Source organism: Rutidosis leptorrhynchoides, chromosome 2 (assembly GCF_046630445.1).
Source record: "Rutidosis leptorrhynchoides isolate AG116_Rl617_1_P2 chromosome 2, CSIRO_AGI_Rlap_v1, whole genome shotgun sequence".
Classification (NCBI taxonomy): Eukaryota; Viridiplantae; Streptophyta; class Magnoliopsida; order Asterales; family Asteraceae; genus Rutidosis; species Rutidosis leptorrhynchoides.
Genome location: NC_092334.1, coordinates 592,404,595 through 592,416,437, shown reverse-complemented (window position 1 = coordinate 592,416,437; position 11,843 = coordinate 592,404,595). Strand labels below are relative to the sequence as shown.

At 35.4% G+C, this 11,843-nt stretch overlaps 1 protein-coding gene across 1 annotated transcript; it reads right to left on the bottom strand.

Annotated features, from left to right (window-relative positions):
* Window positions 1–8,481: 8,481 nt before the first annotated feature.
* Window positions 8,482–11,641, bottom strand: LOC139893346 (calcineurin B-like protein 4). The gene is made up of 8 exons (XM_071876508.1): window positions 11,620–11,641; window positions 10,313–10,465; window positions 10,051–10,133; window positions 9,880–9,939; window positions 9,686–9,794; window positions 9,534–9,586; window positions 9,256–9,449; window positions 8,482–8,914 (listed from the first exon to the last, which is right to left on the bottom strand). The coding sequence occupies exons 2-8, from the start codon at window positions 10,389–10,391 to the stop codon at window positions 8,851–8,853; spliced, it is 642 nt and encodes a 213-aa protein (XP_071732609.1). The 5' UTR covers window positions 10,392–10,465; window positions 11,620–11,641; the 3' UTR covers window positions 8,482–8,850.
* Window positions 11,642–11,843: the final 202 nt, after the last annotated feature.

Here is an 11,843-nt window from a genome sequence, read left to right as displayed (position 1 = left end):
TTATCTCGTCTTGAAAATCCAAACCTAGAGGAACTCAATGAATCGGACATTCATGATACATTCCCCGATGAGTCCCTTATGGGTATCGAAATTGAATCCGAAACTCCTTGGTTTGCCGATATTGCTAATTATCTAGCCGCGGGCATTCTTTCCAAAGGTTTAACTTACCAACAAAAGAAGAAATTCTTTGCGGATATTAAGTTCTACTTTTGGGATGCCCCTCATCTTTTTCGAATTGGGGCGGATCAAGTGATTCGTCGTTGTGTTTATGGGAAGGAAGCTCAACAAATTCTAGAGCATTGTCACCAAGGACCCACGGGTGGGCATCTTGGAGCTAATTATACGGCTAAGAAAATCTTCGATTCGGGATTCTATTGGCCTACCATTTTCAAAGATGCTAGTGCCTTTATCAAAACTTGTGACGCTTGCCAAAGGGCGAGAAACATCTCCAAAAGAGATGAGATGCCCCAAACGAGTATTCAAGTTTGTGAGATATTTGACATTTGGGGGATAGACTTCATGGGACCTTTTCTCGCATCCAACAAATGCAAATACATCCTTGTGGCGGTTGACTACGTGTCAAAGTGGGCCGAGGCCAAAGCTTTGCCTACTAATGATGCAAGAGTCGTTGTTGACTTCCTTAAAAATCTCTTTTCGCGTTTCGGGCTTCCAAAGGCCTTGATTAGTGATCGCGGTACGCACTTTGCAAATCAACTACTCGAGAAGGTGCTCAAGAGGTATGGAGTAACCCACCGTTTCTCCACGGCTTACCACCCTCAAACGAGTGGCCAAGTTGAGAATACTAACCTCGCACTAAAACGCATTCTTGAAAGAACGGTGAAAAACAATCCTAAGATTTGGAACCGAAAGTTGAATGACGCGCTATGGTCATTTCGAACTGCGTATAAAACGCCCATTGGTACCACACCATTCCGTCTCATTTATGGAAAAGCGTGTCATTTGCCGGTTGAAGTGGAGCATAAGGCGTATTGGGCACTTAAACAGTGTAATACCGACCTTAAGGAAGCGGGAGAACATCGGTTTTTGAAAATTCATGAACTTGAAGAATTGCGAAACCATGCTTATGAGAATTCGCGTATTTATAAGGAGAAGACGAAGTTATGGCATGATGCAAGTTTGAAGATGAGAAAAGAATTTGAACCGGGCGATAAAGTTTTGTTATTTCAATCTAAGTTTAAATTCTCCGCCGGAAAGCTTAGGTCACGATGGTCCGGTCCATTCGTGGTAAAGAAAGCTTTTCCGGCCGGGCACGTAGAATTGTTAGATAACGAGGGTAGAAGCTTTAAGGTGAATGGTCATAGGTTAAAATTGTATCACGAGGCATTCGATAACACCGAGAGGGAGGACCTCACCCTCTACCCGAAAGACACATGAACGTGGCCATGAGTCGAGAAAACGACTCGTTAAAAAATCAATTTTGTAGAGTTTGTATTTGTTAGGTAATTTGTGTGTATTTTCGCTTTAATTGGTAAACCATGAAAAATCCAAAAACAATATAAAATCTGAGGAAAAAAAAAGTCGCGAAACGCGACATACACCACCAAAACGCGATGGATTGATCAGTCCGGGACCCATTTTGTGTCGTGTTTGAAGTTGCTTAGTCGCGTGGGAATCACACTTGTCGCGTAACGCAACTCCCTGTCGCGAAACACGACGCGTACAGCTGGTCGATATATACTTTCTGTTTCCAGCCTGATTCATCACCACCACTTCTATTTTCTTTATCACTCTCGTATTTTCTGCTCTTAATACACTATAACCCATCAATTAAATCTTCGATTTACTCACGAATCTTCATTTAATCAACACTAACATCATGGCTAGGGTATGATTTAACCTCTTCTTGCTTGTTTTTCTTTCTTTCTCATGATTAATTTCGAATTTCATTAGGGTTTAAGTGAAAAACAAGTGTGGGGGTGTGTTTATGTGTTATTGTTCATTTTTATTAAAGATTATGTATGCTTAACATGTTATTGCTTCGATTTTCATGCCTATTGTTCTATAATTTCATTCTTTGATTTCTAGGGTTCTTAGGTATTATTAATTGGGGGTTTTGAATTTGTGAGTTAAATTGATATGTTTTGAATGTTGTAAGATTGTTAGCTGAGTATGATTACCATGAATTCATGTTTAAATTATCTAGATTTTGATTTTGAATTCTAGGGTTCATGTGTAATTGGGGATTTTGACTTGATTGACTAGGTTTGACTCAGTTGACTTTTGGGATTGTGTTTATCAAGTGTTGATGATATGTATGCTATGACTATATGTTTTGATTGTTGATTTATTTAGTTATAGTTACATATCTTGTTGAGAGGATGAAGTTATTGCATTGATGTATGTTGACTTGCTTTGACGTCCATGTTTTGAAATTGCTTACATGGTTTTGTACTTATGAAAGTTGAGAAATTGGTTCTAAATGCATGATAGTTGTTTGAGTTTTATATGATTTATGCTTTTGGAGTGTTTTTAAGTGACCATTAACATTGTGTGCTTTAAGTGTACTTTTGAAAGAATGCAGGTTATCGCTAACGTTAACATGTCCTTTGGGATATCTCTGTTTGTTGTCATTGTGTTTGTTTTTCAGACAGGAGGACGTGGTAGTGCTAGGGATGCTTCAAGTTCCGGTACTGCAGCCGGTGCAGCTCAGGAGGTTCAACCGCAACCTCCAATTCCTCAAACAGAATTACATGTGAATTTAAGGTTTAATGGTCGATCGGAGGTTATTAAGCAAAGAAAGGCGGATGTTCAAGAATTGATTCGGAAAGAATTTGAACCGCATCGGGTGGTTGATTGGAATGTTTTGCAACGGGGAGGTTTATATGCTACGGTTATGGAATATTTGCAATTGGAATGGCGAAGTTCTGTGTATAATGATTGGGTTGCTTTCTTTGGTATTCATGAAGTAGTTTACCGGGAGTTGGTTATTGAATTTTACGCTACATATGTGATGAATCTTCACCCTGAAAACGTTGAAGATCCAACGTTTATGACTTTTTGATTAGGTGGGGTTAACCGTTCTATGTCATTATTTCAGTTGGCTACTTGTTTGGGAATTTATACCGATGAAGAACGCACACGAGTTAGTTTTCGAGATTATCTTTGGGGTGCTGAAAGGGTAATTGATATGATTGATCCTCGTGAATTTGATGCAGCTAGAGTTTGGGGGGAGATTGCTTCCGATTCTGAATGGAGCCCGAGTAACTGTCCTTGTGTTAACATCATGGATCTCGCTCTTCGTGCAATTCAACGAATGGTTTCGCATACTATTACACATAGAAGAAGTGGGAACGAGAAGGTCTCTTTACCGGACCTTTGGTATGTGAACCAATTTCGAACCAAAACACCTACTTCGGTTGCTTATTGAGTGGCTTATTTTCTAAAACATCAGGGTAGTGGACTTCGTTCTACGGGAAGCCCGATTCGAGGTGGTCATTTTATCACGAGGATTGCATCGGTTTTTGAAATTGATAGATCAGATATGGAACGAATTGTTTCTGAAGCAGTTCTGTTAGGAGAAAATGTTTTTCGAGGGACGAGAGTAATATCTATTGAGCACGGCCAGGTTATTCCATATAGGGTTCGACGTCGTCATCCCCGAGATTCGCAGGGGGCACAGGAGGAGGATGAAGAGATGGCCGAAGGTGGTCAAGATGCAAGTCAAGGTGTCGGGGGTCAGCGGTTTACCAACCGGGATTTAATGGATCAGATGCGTAATATGCAGCTTTATAATGAGGAAACCCGAGCACGCTCGGAGAGTCAGATTGCATATGGCATTAGTGAAAGTGTGTATCATCACGATTGGCATCGACACAACACGGAGCTTGTTTCTCCTAATACCATCTTTACTCCTTATGGCACTCGTATTCCATGGACTCCGGAGTCGACAGGTCCTTATCGTGTGTATGATCGCACAGCAGCTCAGGAAGTTTGGGAGGATATGGTCCGACGAAGAGGAGCAGGTTCTAGTTCTCAGCATGATGAAGGTAACCAGGGAGGTCAGTCAGGTGGTGGAGGTCCTTATGGTGGGCAGTATGATGGATCTTATGGAGGATATAATCCTTGGTGATTGGATGAGGTGGTGATCGTGTGGTGACAAGAAAAACAAAACTTTTTAATTTCGTTTATTAGTTTTTATTTTGGATGACTGTAATCTTAATTAGGATGATGGTAATTGTTAGTCTTAAACTTAATACGTTGGATTTTAAATGGGGCGTTTCGGTACCGTGGTGGTACCACCCCATTAGTTATGGTTGTGGTATGTATGTTTTCGTTTCAGGTTCCACGGTGGTTGTGCTTTATTATTTTTCAAAGTCTGGCATTAAGTTCAGCACCTTACTTGATTATGATGTTTTGGTGATCGAGTGGATGCCGATGTTCTTTTGCTGGCAGTAAGTTCAGCGCCATCGTGCACCGTGTTTCCGCGATCTACGGATCTAAAAATCCGGATTTTCTTTTCTTTTCCCTTTTTCACTATTTTGTCCTCTCGAATTTATTTTTGATTTTCTGATTTCATGTAAATGAGGGCATTACATGATCTTAAGTGTGGGGGGAGAGATAAATTCTCGCGGATTTTGAAATTTTTGCATGTTTTAATTGCCTAGTGGTCAAATTTTTTTTTTTAAACTTTTCAAGGTTATGATTGAGATGTTTACCCATGAGAGCACCCGTAGTGATTAGGGATTGACTTGGAATTTTTGATTTGGCCGGTGAGGTTTATTAGTTTTAAGCAAATTGTTAGTGGTTTGTTAATTATGAATGGACCTTTCTGACCATGACTTAGGAATTTTGAGTATATAAGTGTTTGGGGAAAGACAATTGATGAAAGGTGAAAGTTGAAAAGGGATAAATGTTGGATAAAGTTGGTTAAAAATATTAAAAATTTAATCTTATTTTATCTAGTTTAGTATTTGTTTCAAAAATGACAATGCAACTTATTTGTGTCAAGAAATGAAGAATAACGGTATTTAGGGTTTTAGGGTAAAATGCGAGAAAAATGATTTAATTAGAGATTAGGATATAAATGGCTTCATATTTTGTGTTTATGGCTTTTTAACTCTCTTAAAGAAGTGTTATACTCAGAAGTGCTAGGTATGTAAGCTTGAAGAGGAAAAATCACAAATCTCTGACTCCAATGGACCCTTTAAGGGGTGGATGTTGCTGACTATGGTGCGAATGGTATTGCTTATTGTCATGAGTTAAAGACTTCCTACAACAAATCATTCATTATCATCGATCACATCATTATCCATCCGCTACATCATACATTGCGGGTTCTACAAAGTCACAAATTGAAGACGAGGAAGACATTCAAAAAGAATGTTCATGTTTAAAAAAAAAAAAGCTAAAAAAAAAAAAAAAAAATTCTTATGAGATCCGAGCTTAAGTAGTAGTTTCTAAGACTCGAACCGATAGATCCTTTGGGGTGCTAGATTGCCTAACCACCTAAGACCTTTTTCCGGTTTGGGATCGGTTGGTTGAAGGTTCGCTATACGGGTCAAGGACGTTGCTATCACAAAGCAAGGTGATCATCTTTAGGTAGTTTTGGTTGTAAGTACTCGTCTCATACTTATGCAGCAGTGATCATCTTTGGCTCATGATGTGGGAAATACCTAGTAAGACTAGACCTTGGGAAGAGTTACCTTTGCGGGGTACGTTGGATAAGAGAGATGTGACCAGTATGTGGATAGCTTGCATATTTAGAAATTATCAGCATGAAATGGAATCAAAAGAGTTAAAAAGTTAAACGGGTTTCTCTACATAAACACAGGTATGAATCTATTTATAACTGGATCTTTGATTAAATTGTGAAGTATTGGTATTTGCAATAGTGCCTTAAATATTGTTAGTAGGCTATCTTGATGAGAATAAGAGTCATGTTACAAATACTAAACCTTATAACGTAAGATTGTTTTTACCATTTGTAATCATTTTACACCAATTGTTATCCGAGTTATACCTACCTCATTAAATAAACACAGTTGTAGAAACAACTCGAAAATGTGTGTTTCTTTTGACATGATGTGTAGGAATTTGAATGTTTATTGGTGATTAGTTATTGAGGTTGGAAAGTTAATCTTAAGGGATGATTGATGCAAAGAAAAGAAGGATAGTGAAAGCCTAGTGATGTGATTTTAAAGGGAAGTTAAGTGAAAAGGATTTAGGCTTTGAGATGAAAGGTTTGTTTTAAGAAGTAAAGTTGTGGAAACTTTTGAGGTTTGAGTTCTTAACCCAGTTGTCTTTACATCTCAATTTATGACCTAAAATGTTTTGTGAAAAGATATTTGCACTAATGACCATTTAGGATATTATTTTTGAAATGAGTTTTTGAATGTGCACTTAGTTGAATGAAAATGGGGGGAAGAAGGGGGGTGCGTTTGATGGTTTGTATGTTGTTTTATAAGTGACAGGAATGTGAGGAATTGTTTTGTGAGGAAATAAGCTTATTCGTGAAAAGATGAAGAGTACGAGAGCTTGTGGAGGATTGACTTGAAGGCTTGAATCTTGTGGAAATTTGTTGAAGATTATACGTACAGTTATTGTTTCGAGATTGACTTGCTTGAGGACAAGCAAGGTTCAAGTGTGGGGGATTTTGATAACGCCATTTTCATACATATATTTTGGGCGTTATCTTGTTCCATTTGCTAGTATTTTGAAGACTTTGATTAAGATATCGAGTTATTTGAGTTTAAAATGAAGAAAGTGTCAAGATATGGTTCGTTGGCTCATTATTGTTGATTTTATTGAAGATATAGCCAAAACGAAGTTAGAGTTAAAGATAAACGTGCCTCGGGTGAAAAAATCAGTTTCCATCGCTTCAGGATGAGGTTTATCGCGTTTTGGTCATCATGATACGTGATGAAGTGCATCAGAACACGACATGGAAAAAAGGGCATTCTGACCATTCTGTCGCGTTTCAATGGGCTTTGTCGCGTCCTGATCATCGCGTATCGCGATGTTGTTATCGCGGATCGCGATGGGATGTCGCGGATCGCGACGTGGGTCGATTTCAGCTGTTTTCCTAGCTTCTATAAATAGACGAATTTTACCCCAATTTAGGGCATGCAGTTTTTATTCCGAACTTTAGCCTACAACAACTTTAGTTACGAATTTCTTTGTCTTTCTTCATTATTTTACAAGGGTTTAAGCTACAATATCATTCTTGGTTAGTTTTGATCTTAAATTTACTTTGTTTGCTTTTAATTTTAATTAAGACAATGTTCATGCTTATTTATTCTTCTTATTTATTTGTTATTTGCTTTGCCATGAGTAGCTAAATATTTAGTATTCGCTTAGATGCATGAACCTAGGTGATGGATTGCGATCTTTTGGTTAACGACAATTAATTAAAATTACACAATTTTATGTCTAGCTAAGATCCACCGTTATTTAAGCTTATTGATTGTTAAATCACAGAAGTTATTGATTAACTAACGACAGTTAAATTGATTAATAGCTTTTACTAGATTATTGAACGTGAATAATTTAGGAATACGTGAGATTTTATGAGGGACACCGATAATAAAATTAATCGTATAGTGGTTGAGCTTGAAATTAGTTGCAATAATTGTGAGGTTGTAAGGGACACCAAACCAACCTAAGTTAGATTATAATCTTGAGTAATATCATGGTGAATTGGTTAGTAACTCTAGGTTAACGACAGTTATACTTAGGTTACTAGTCTTAAACTGTAGGAATCGACAGATAAATACAGTGTCACATCATTGTAATTGTTTACTTAACGAATTTAACCGAGCAATCCTAGCCTAGGGAATTGTAGCTAAGTGGATACCTTTGCTTCTTATTGAGTTAAGTTTAATTTACTTTTGCGTTTAATCAATTTTACAACAAAACTCACCTTTTAAATCTTAGAATAATTAATAGTTCAAGTTTTCAATTACCTGCTCTCTGTGGAATGAATTGGTCAAATACTTGTTTAATTACTACACGAACTGGTTATAGTTGCCTGTATTGTGTGATAATCGATAGGTATTTAGCTAATAATTTAGAGTACGAAATTGCACATCAGTGTAGATGTTCTAATGTTTCCAACACCATTATTATTGGAGTCTTCAGAAAGCAACGTTAAGTTGTTAACCAAAAATACGACGATGGTTGTACATCATGCGTAAGTTCACCACTTAGTCAGTTTTTTTTTCATTGACGCACTAATGACATATAAGACGATACTCGACTGAAACTGAGATCATGAAACTCAAAATATATGTATATATATGTGTGCGCAGCATGCATAAATGGATGCATGCATATATATGTGTGCGTGTAGCATCATCTGCTTGATACCACCATCTGCTTGACCAAACAAATTATACAACAGTTTGTGCCTTTATCCAATTCTGCTGCGAGATATAAAAGAACATCATAAACAAAAAACAAAAAAAACAAAAAAATAATAATAATAATTAAAAAAATTATCATAAACATTTCTAAGTTCCAAAAGTTTAATACAAATATAATCTCCAAAATAACTAACTTATATTAACACTTGTATCTTACAATATTCAAAACCGACTCAATCTACACCAAAGAACAAAAATTATGTCTTTATTAAACAAAATATAATAATTAGAATGAACAGCTTAATACAAAAACTTGCAAGTTCATCCACATAGCATCTGCCATCTTTATATCTGTACAAAAGCTTCAACCTCCATTAAATCTCATGGCAGCCAGCCTTTGATATACCAGAATCTTTCCCCTTTTCATGCCCTTTCTGACCAATGAACCAGCTCAAAGTGCTAGATTTACGTCATGCGCGTGTCATCCATCGTGTCATATTTTGATAGATAATTTACACTTCATTCTATCTTATACTTCCGAGTCTTCTATTTCAGAGGTCAGAACAAAGCTTGGAAATGCCAACGTTATGTCCCTGCATATGTCATCTGAGGTTAGGAACATAATTTGTGCGGCTTAACCTAATTTGTGCGGCTGTATATGTTTTTGATAATTTTTCGTCTGAATACTGAATGTCAAATTATTATGCAATCGAATCAAATGTGACCAATTTGTTCCATATACTGATAGATGGGTCGAACTTGGGCTGTGTTTGCCATCAAACGGGTCAAATAAAAACTACCTAAGAGGAAAATGGGTCAAATAGGTTGAGAGTTGCCAAAATTTTATTTTTATGCATATGATCTTATAAAAAATATTATAAAAAGATAGATTAAAAAGCATATGCAGGTTAGGCCCGCCCGTTTTGACACTTACTTCAAGTAGGGGAGGGTCATGTTCTTTATTAGAGAGGGATTTTTTGCTACAAATTCCTTCCATTCTTCTTCATCTATCACTCCATCTCCTTTTGTGTCTGCATCACTAAATGTTTTATCGACTATAATTTCAATAACGTCTTCCGAAAGTACCAAATCTGACTCGTGTAATAGAGCTATTACCATCTCATTTAACTGTACAACGAAAACAAAAATATTACACAAACAAAGTACCAAAATTTACAGTTTTGGGTAATCACTGACTTCAATAAACCTAACCTCTTCTCTTTCAATAAAACCAGTTCGTCGAAGATCGTATAGCCTGAATGCAACTGGTAAATTGATTTTATTGTAGTATTACAAAGTAAGTATACATTAATTAAGCATAAGCAAATATTGTTTATTTATTCGAATAAATGAGTTGAACTCACATGCAATTTTATCTTCTACGGGTGCATTCGGATGGAAAACACCTAATGATCTAACGAACTCTCCACACTCGATGACTCCGTTACGTTTCACATCAAATAAATCAAATATCTACAAAACGAAACAAAACAAAACAACTTTTCTTTAGTAAATCAGATTACTAATTAAATTCGACTAGTTTTTGTTCATAACATACCCTGTCTGCGAATAGATTTCGCCTGTTTCTGTTCCTGAAGAGCGCAAGCTGAAATTCGTCCTGTACATGATATTTGCAAAGATAATTAGCACTGAATCTATAAAGATTATCAAACTAATAATCCAAAACACAAATTTAAACAGACGAAATATCAAGATCATTTAAAGATACCTTGTGAATGAGTCCATCATCGATAATGGAGCTGCTCAGCTTTTTAAAAAGCTCATACAAAGCCTCAACTTCACTCACGGTAACTGCAACATTCAAGCAACCAGATATGTAAGTATTAAACAATATTATGATTGAGAATGCAAAACTTAAACTTTTTATCTAATATATGATCTTCATCCAAAAAAGAACGAAACCCAGATCAAATATGCATAATATAAGCATGGTAAAATATGATTCGAAAAGGGTAGATTCAAGAACTCACATGGGGTTTCTTTAGCAAGCAGAGCAGGTTCTTCATAACCAGGTGTATGCTTAACACCAGTGGAACAAATGCAACCCATCAAATCTGATAAGTTGTAGATCTTTCAAACAACAATAAGATCATAACAAAAGATATAGCTTTTTCGATCTGCCACTGTAATTTTCAAATATATAATTAGTTTTATTCAACTTGTTCTATGCAACGTATGTATAAGTTGACTATAAGCATATGTCACTTTTATAAACCAAATTGAAAACACGAGTCTATTTATGAAGACAACGATATTTGAGGGTGATGTACTGATGTGCAAGAAGTTTGTCACTCTAAACCCCATTAAAATTAAATACAAACAAATCACATATTTGAAAAATGCATCTAGTAGGTAGATTTTTTAGCAAATTATAGGCCTGATTTTATTGTTATATTAAACCACTAAATTGTTTGAATCATGGAAACAATTTTATCAAAAATACAGAAAAAGACAGCATAGAAAAGATGATTTTCAACAAAAGGCTCAAAACAATACAAATCACAGTTGGGACCATGCTAGCAAAAAAAGATAAATTTTCTAATGGCAAATAGCTAAAGAAAACAAAAAGGAAGCTTGTAGCATTGTATGTATGTATTTGAATCACAATAATTAAAAGCTTAAAACTGTACTGAAAGCTCCATTTAAGTTACTTTAATTTACATTGAAATAGACATAACATATTTTAAATATATAGATCAACATGCTTGAATATATTAAATTGCACAGCAATCTAAAATTATTCAAGAATTTGAAAGCTGGCCTGCATCAATATCCTTGAAAAAATGAACATATCAAAAGAAAAAAACAAAAGGACAAATTATTTATAATCATATGTACTGATCATGAAAATGAGTAGCAGAAATACAATTTATTAGGTAAAAACAGCCCATGAACTAGTAAAGTATTACACTTAATGCAATTGTATACAAGAAAATGGGAGATCCAATAGGAAAAATATAAAATATAAAAAAATTTAAAATGTAAGACTGTACCAAGCGAGTGATTTAGAATATACCCAAATTGATTTTAGGTCATTATCTATAATCAAAATCTAAAATTTGAACATGTAATCCCATGACTTCTTGATTATCAAATCAAAAAGAGGATTTTTTTTATTTTTAATTTATTTTTCAATTTAATTATAGCCAAGATACGTTGAAAATGCAGTCATGGAGTCTTGAATCTCATGAATTTAAAAACCCTATTTGATAATGGTTATGTGAAATGTAAAAAACGATTTATTGAAGCTGTAAATTGGGAGAGAATGAAGGCTCACCTGCAAGAAGAGATGAGGATGAATCTTGTTTGAAATCTTAGATTTTTGTCAACAAATGGGTTCTTTAAATATGTGAAAAAAGTGTATTTCTTTTTATTCTTCTTTCTTATTTTTACAAAATATATTAATTAAATAAAAATAAAGTTTAAATTTAAAATATTAAATTAAATAAAAAAGGAAATAAAGGAAACATAGATTCATCTTGGATACCAGCTAAAAATGCT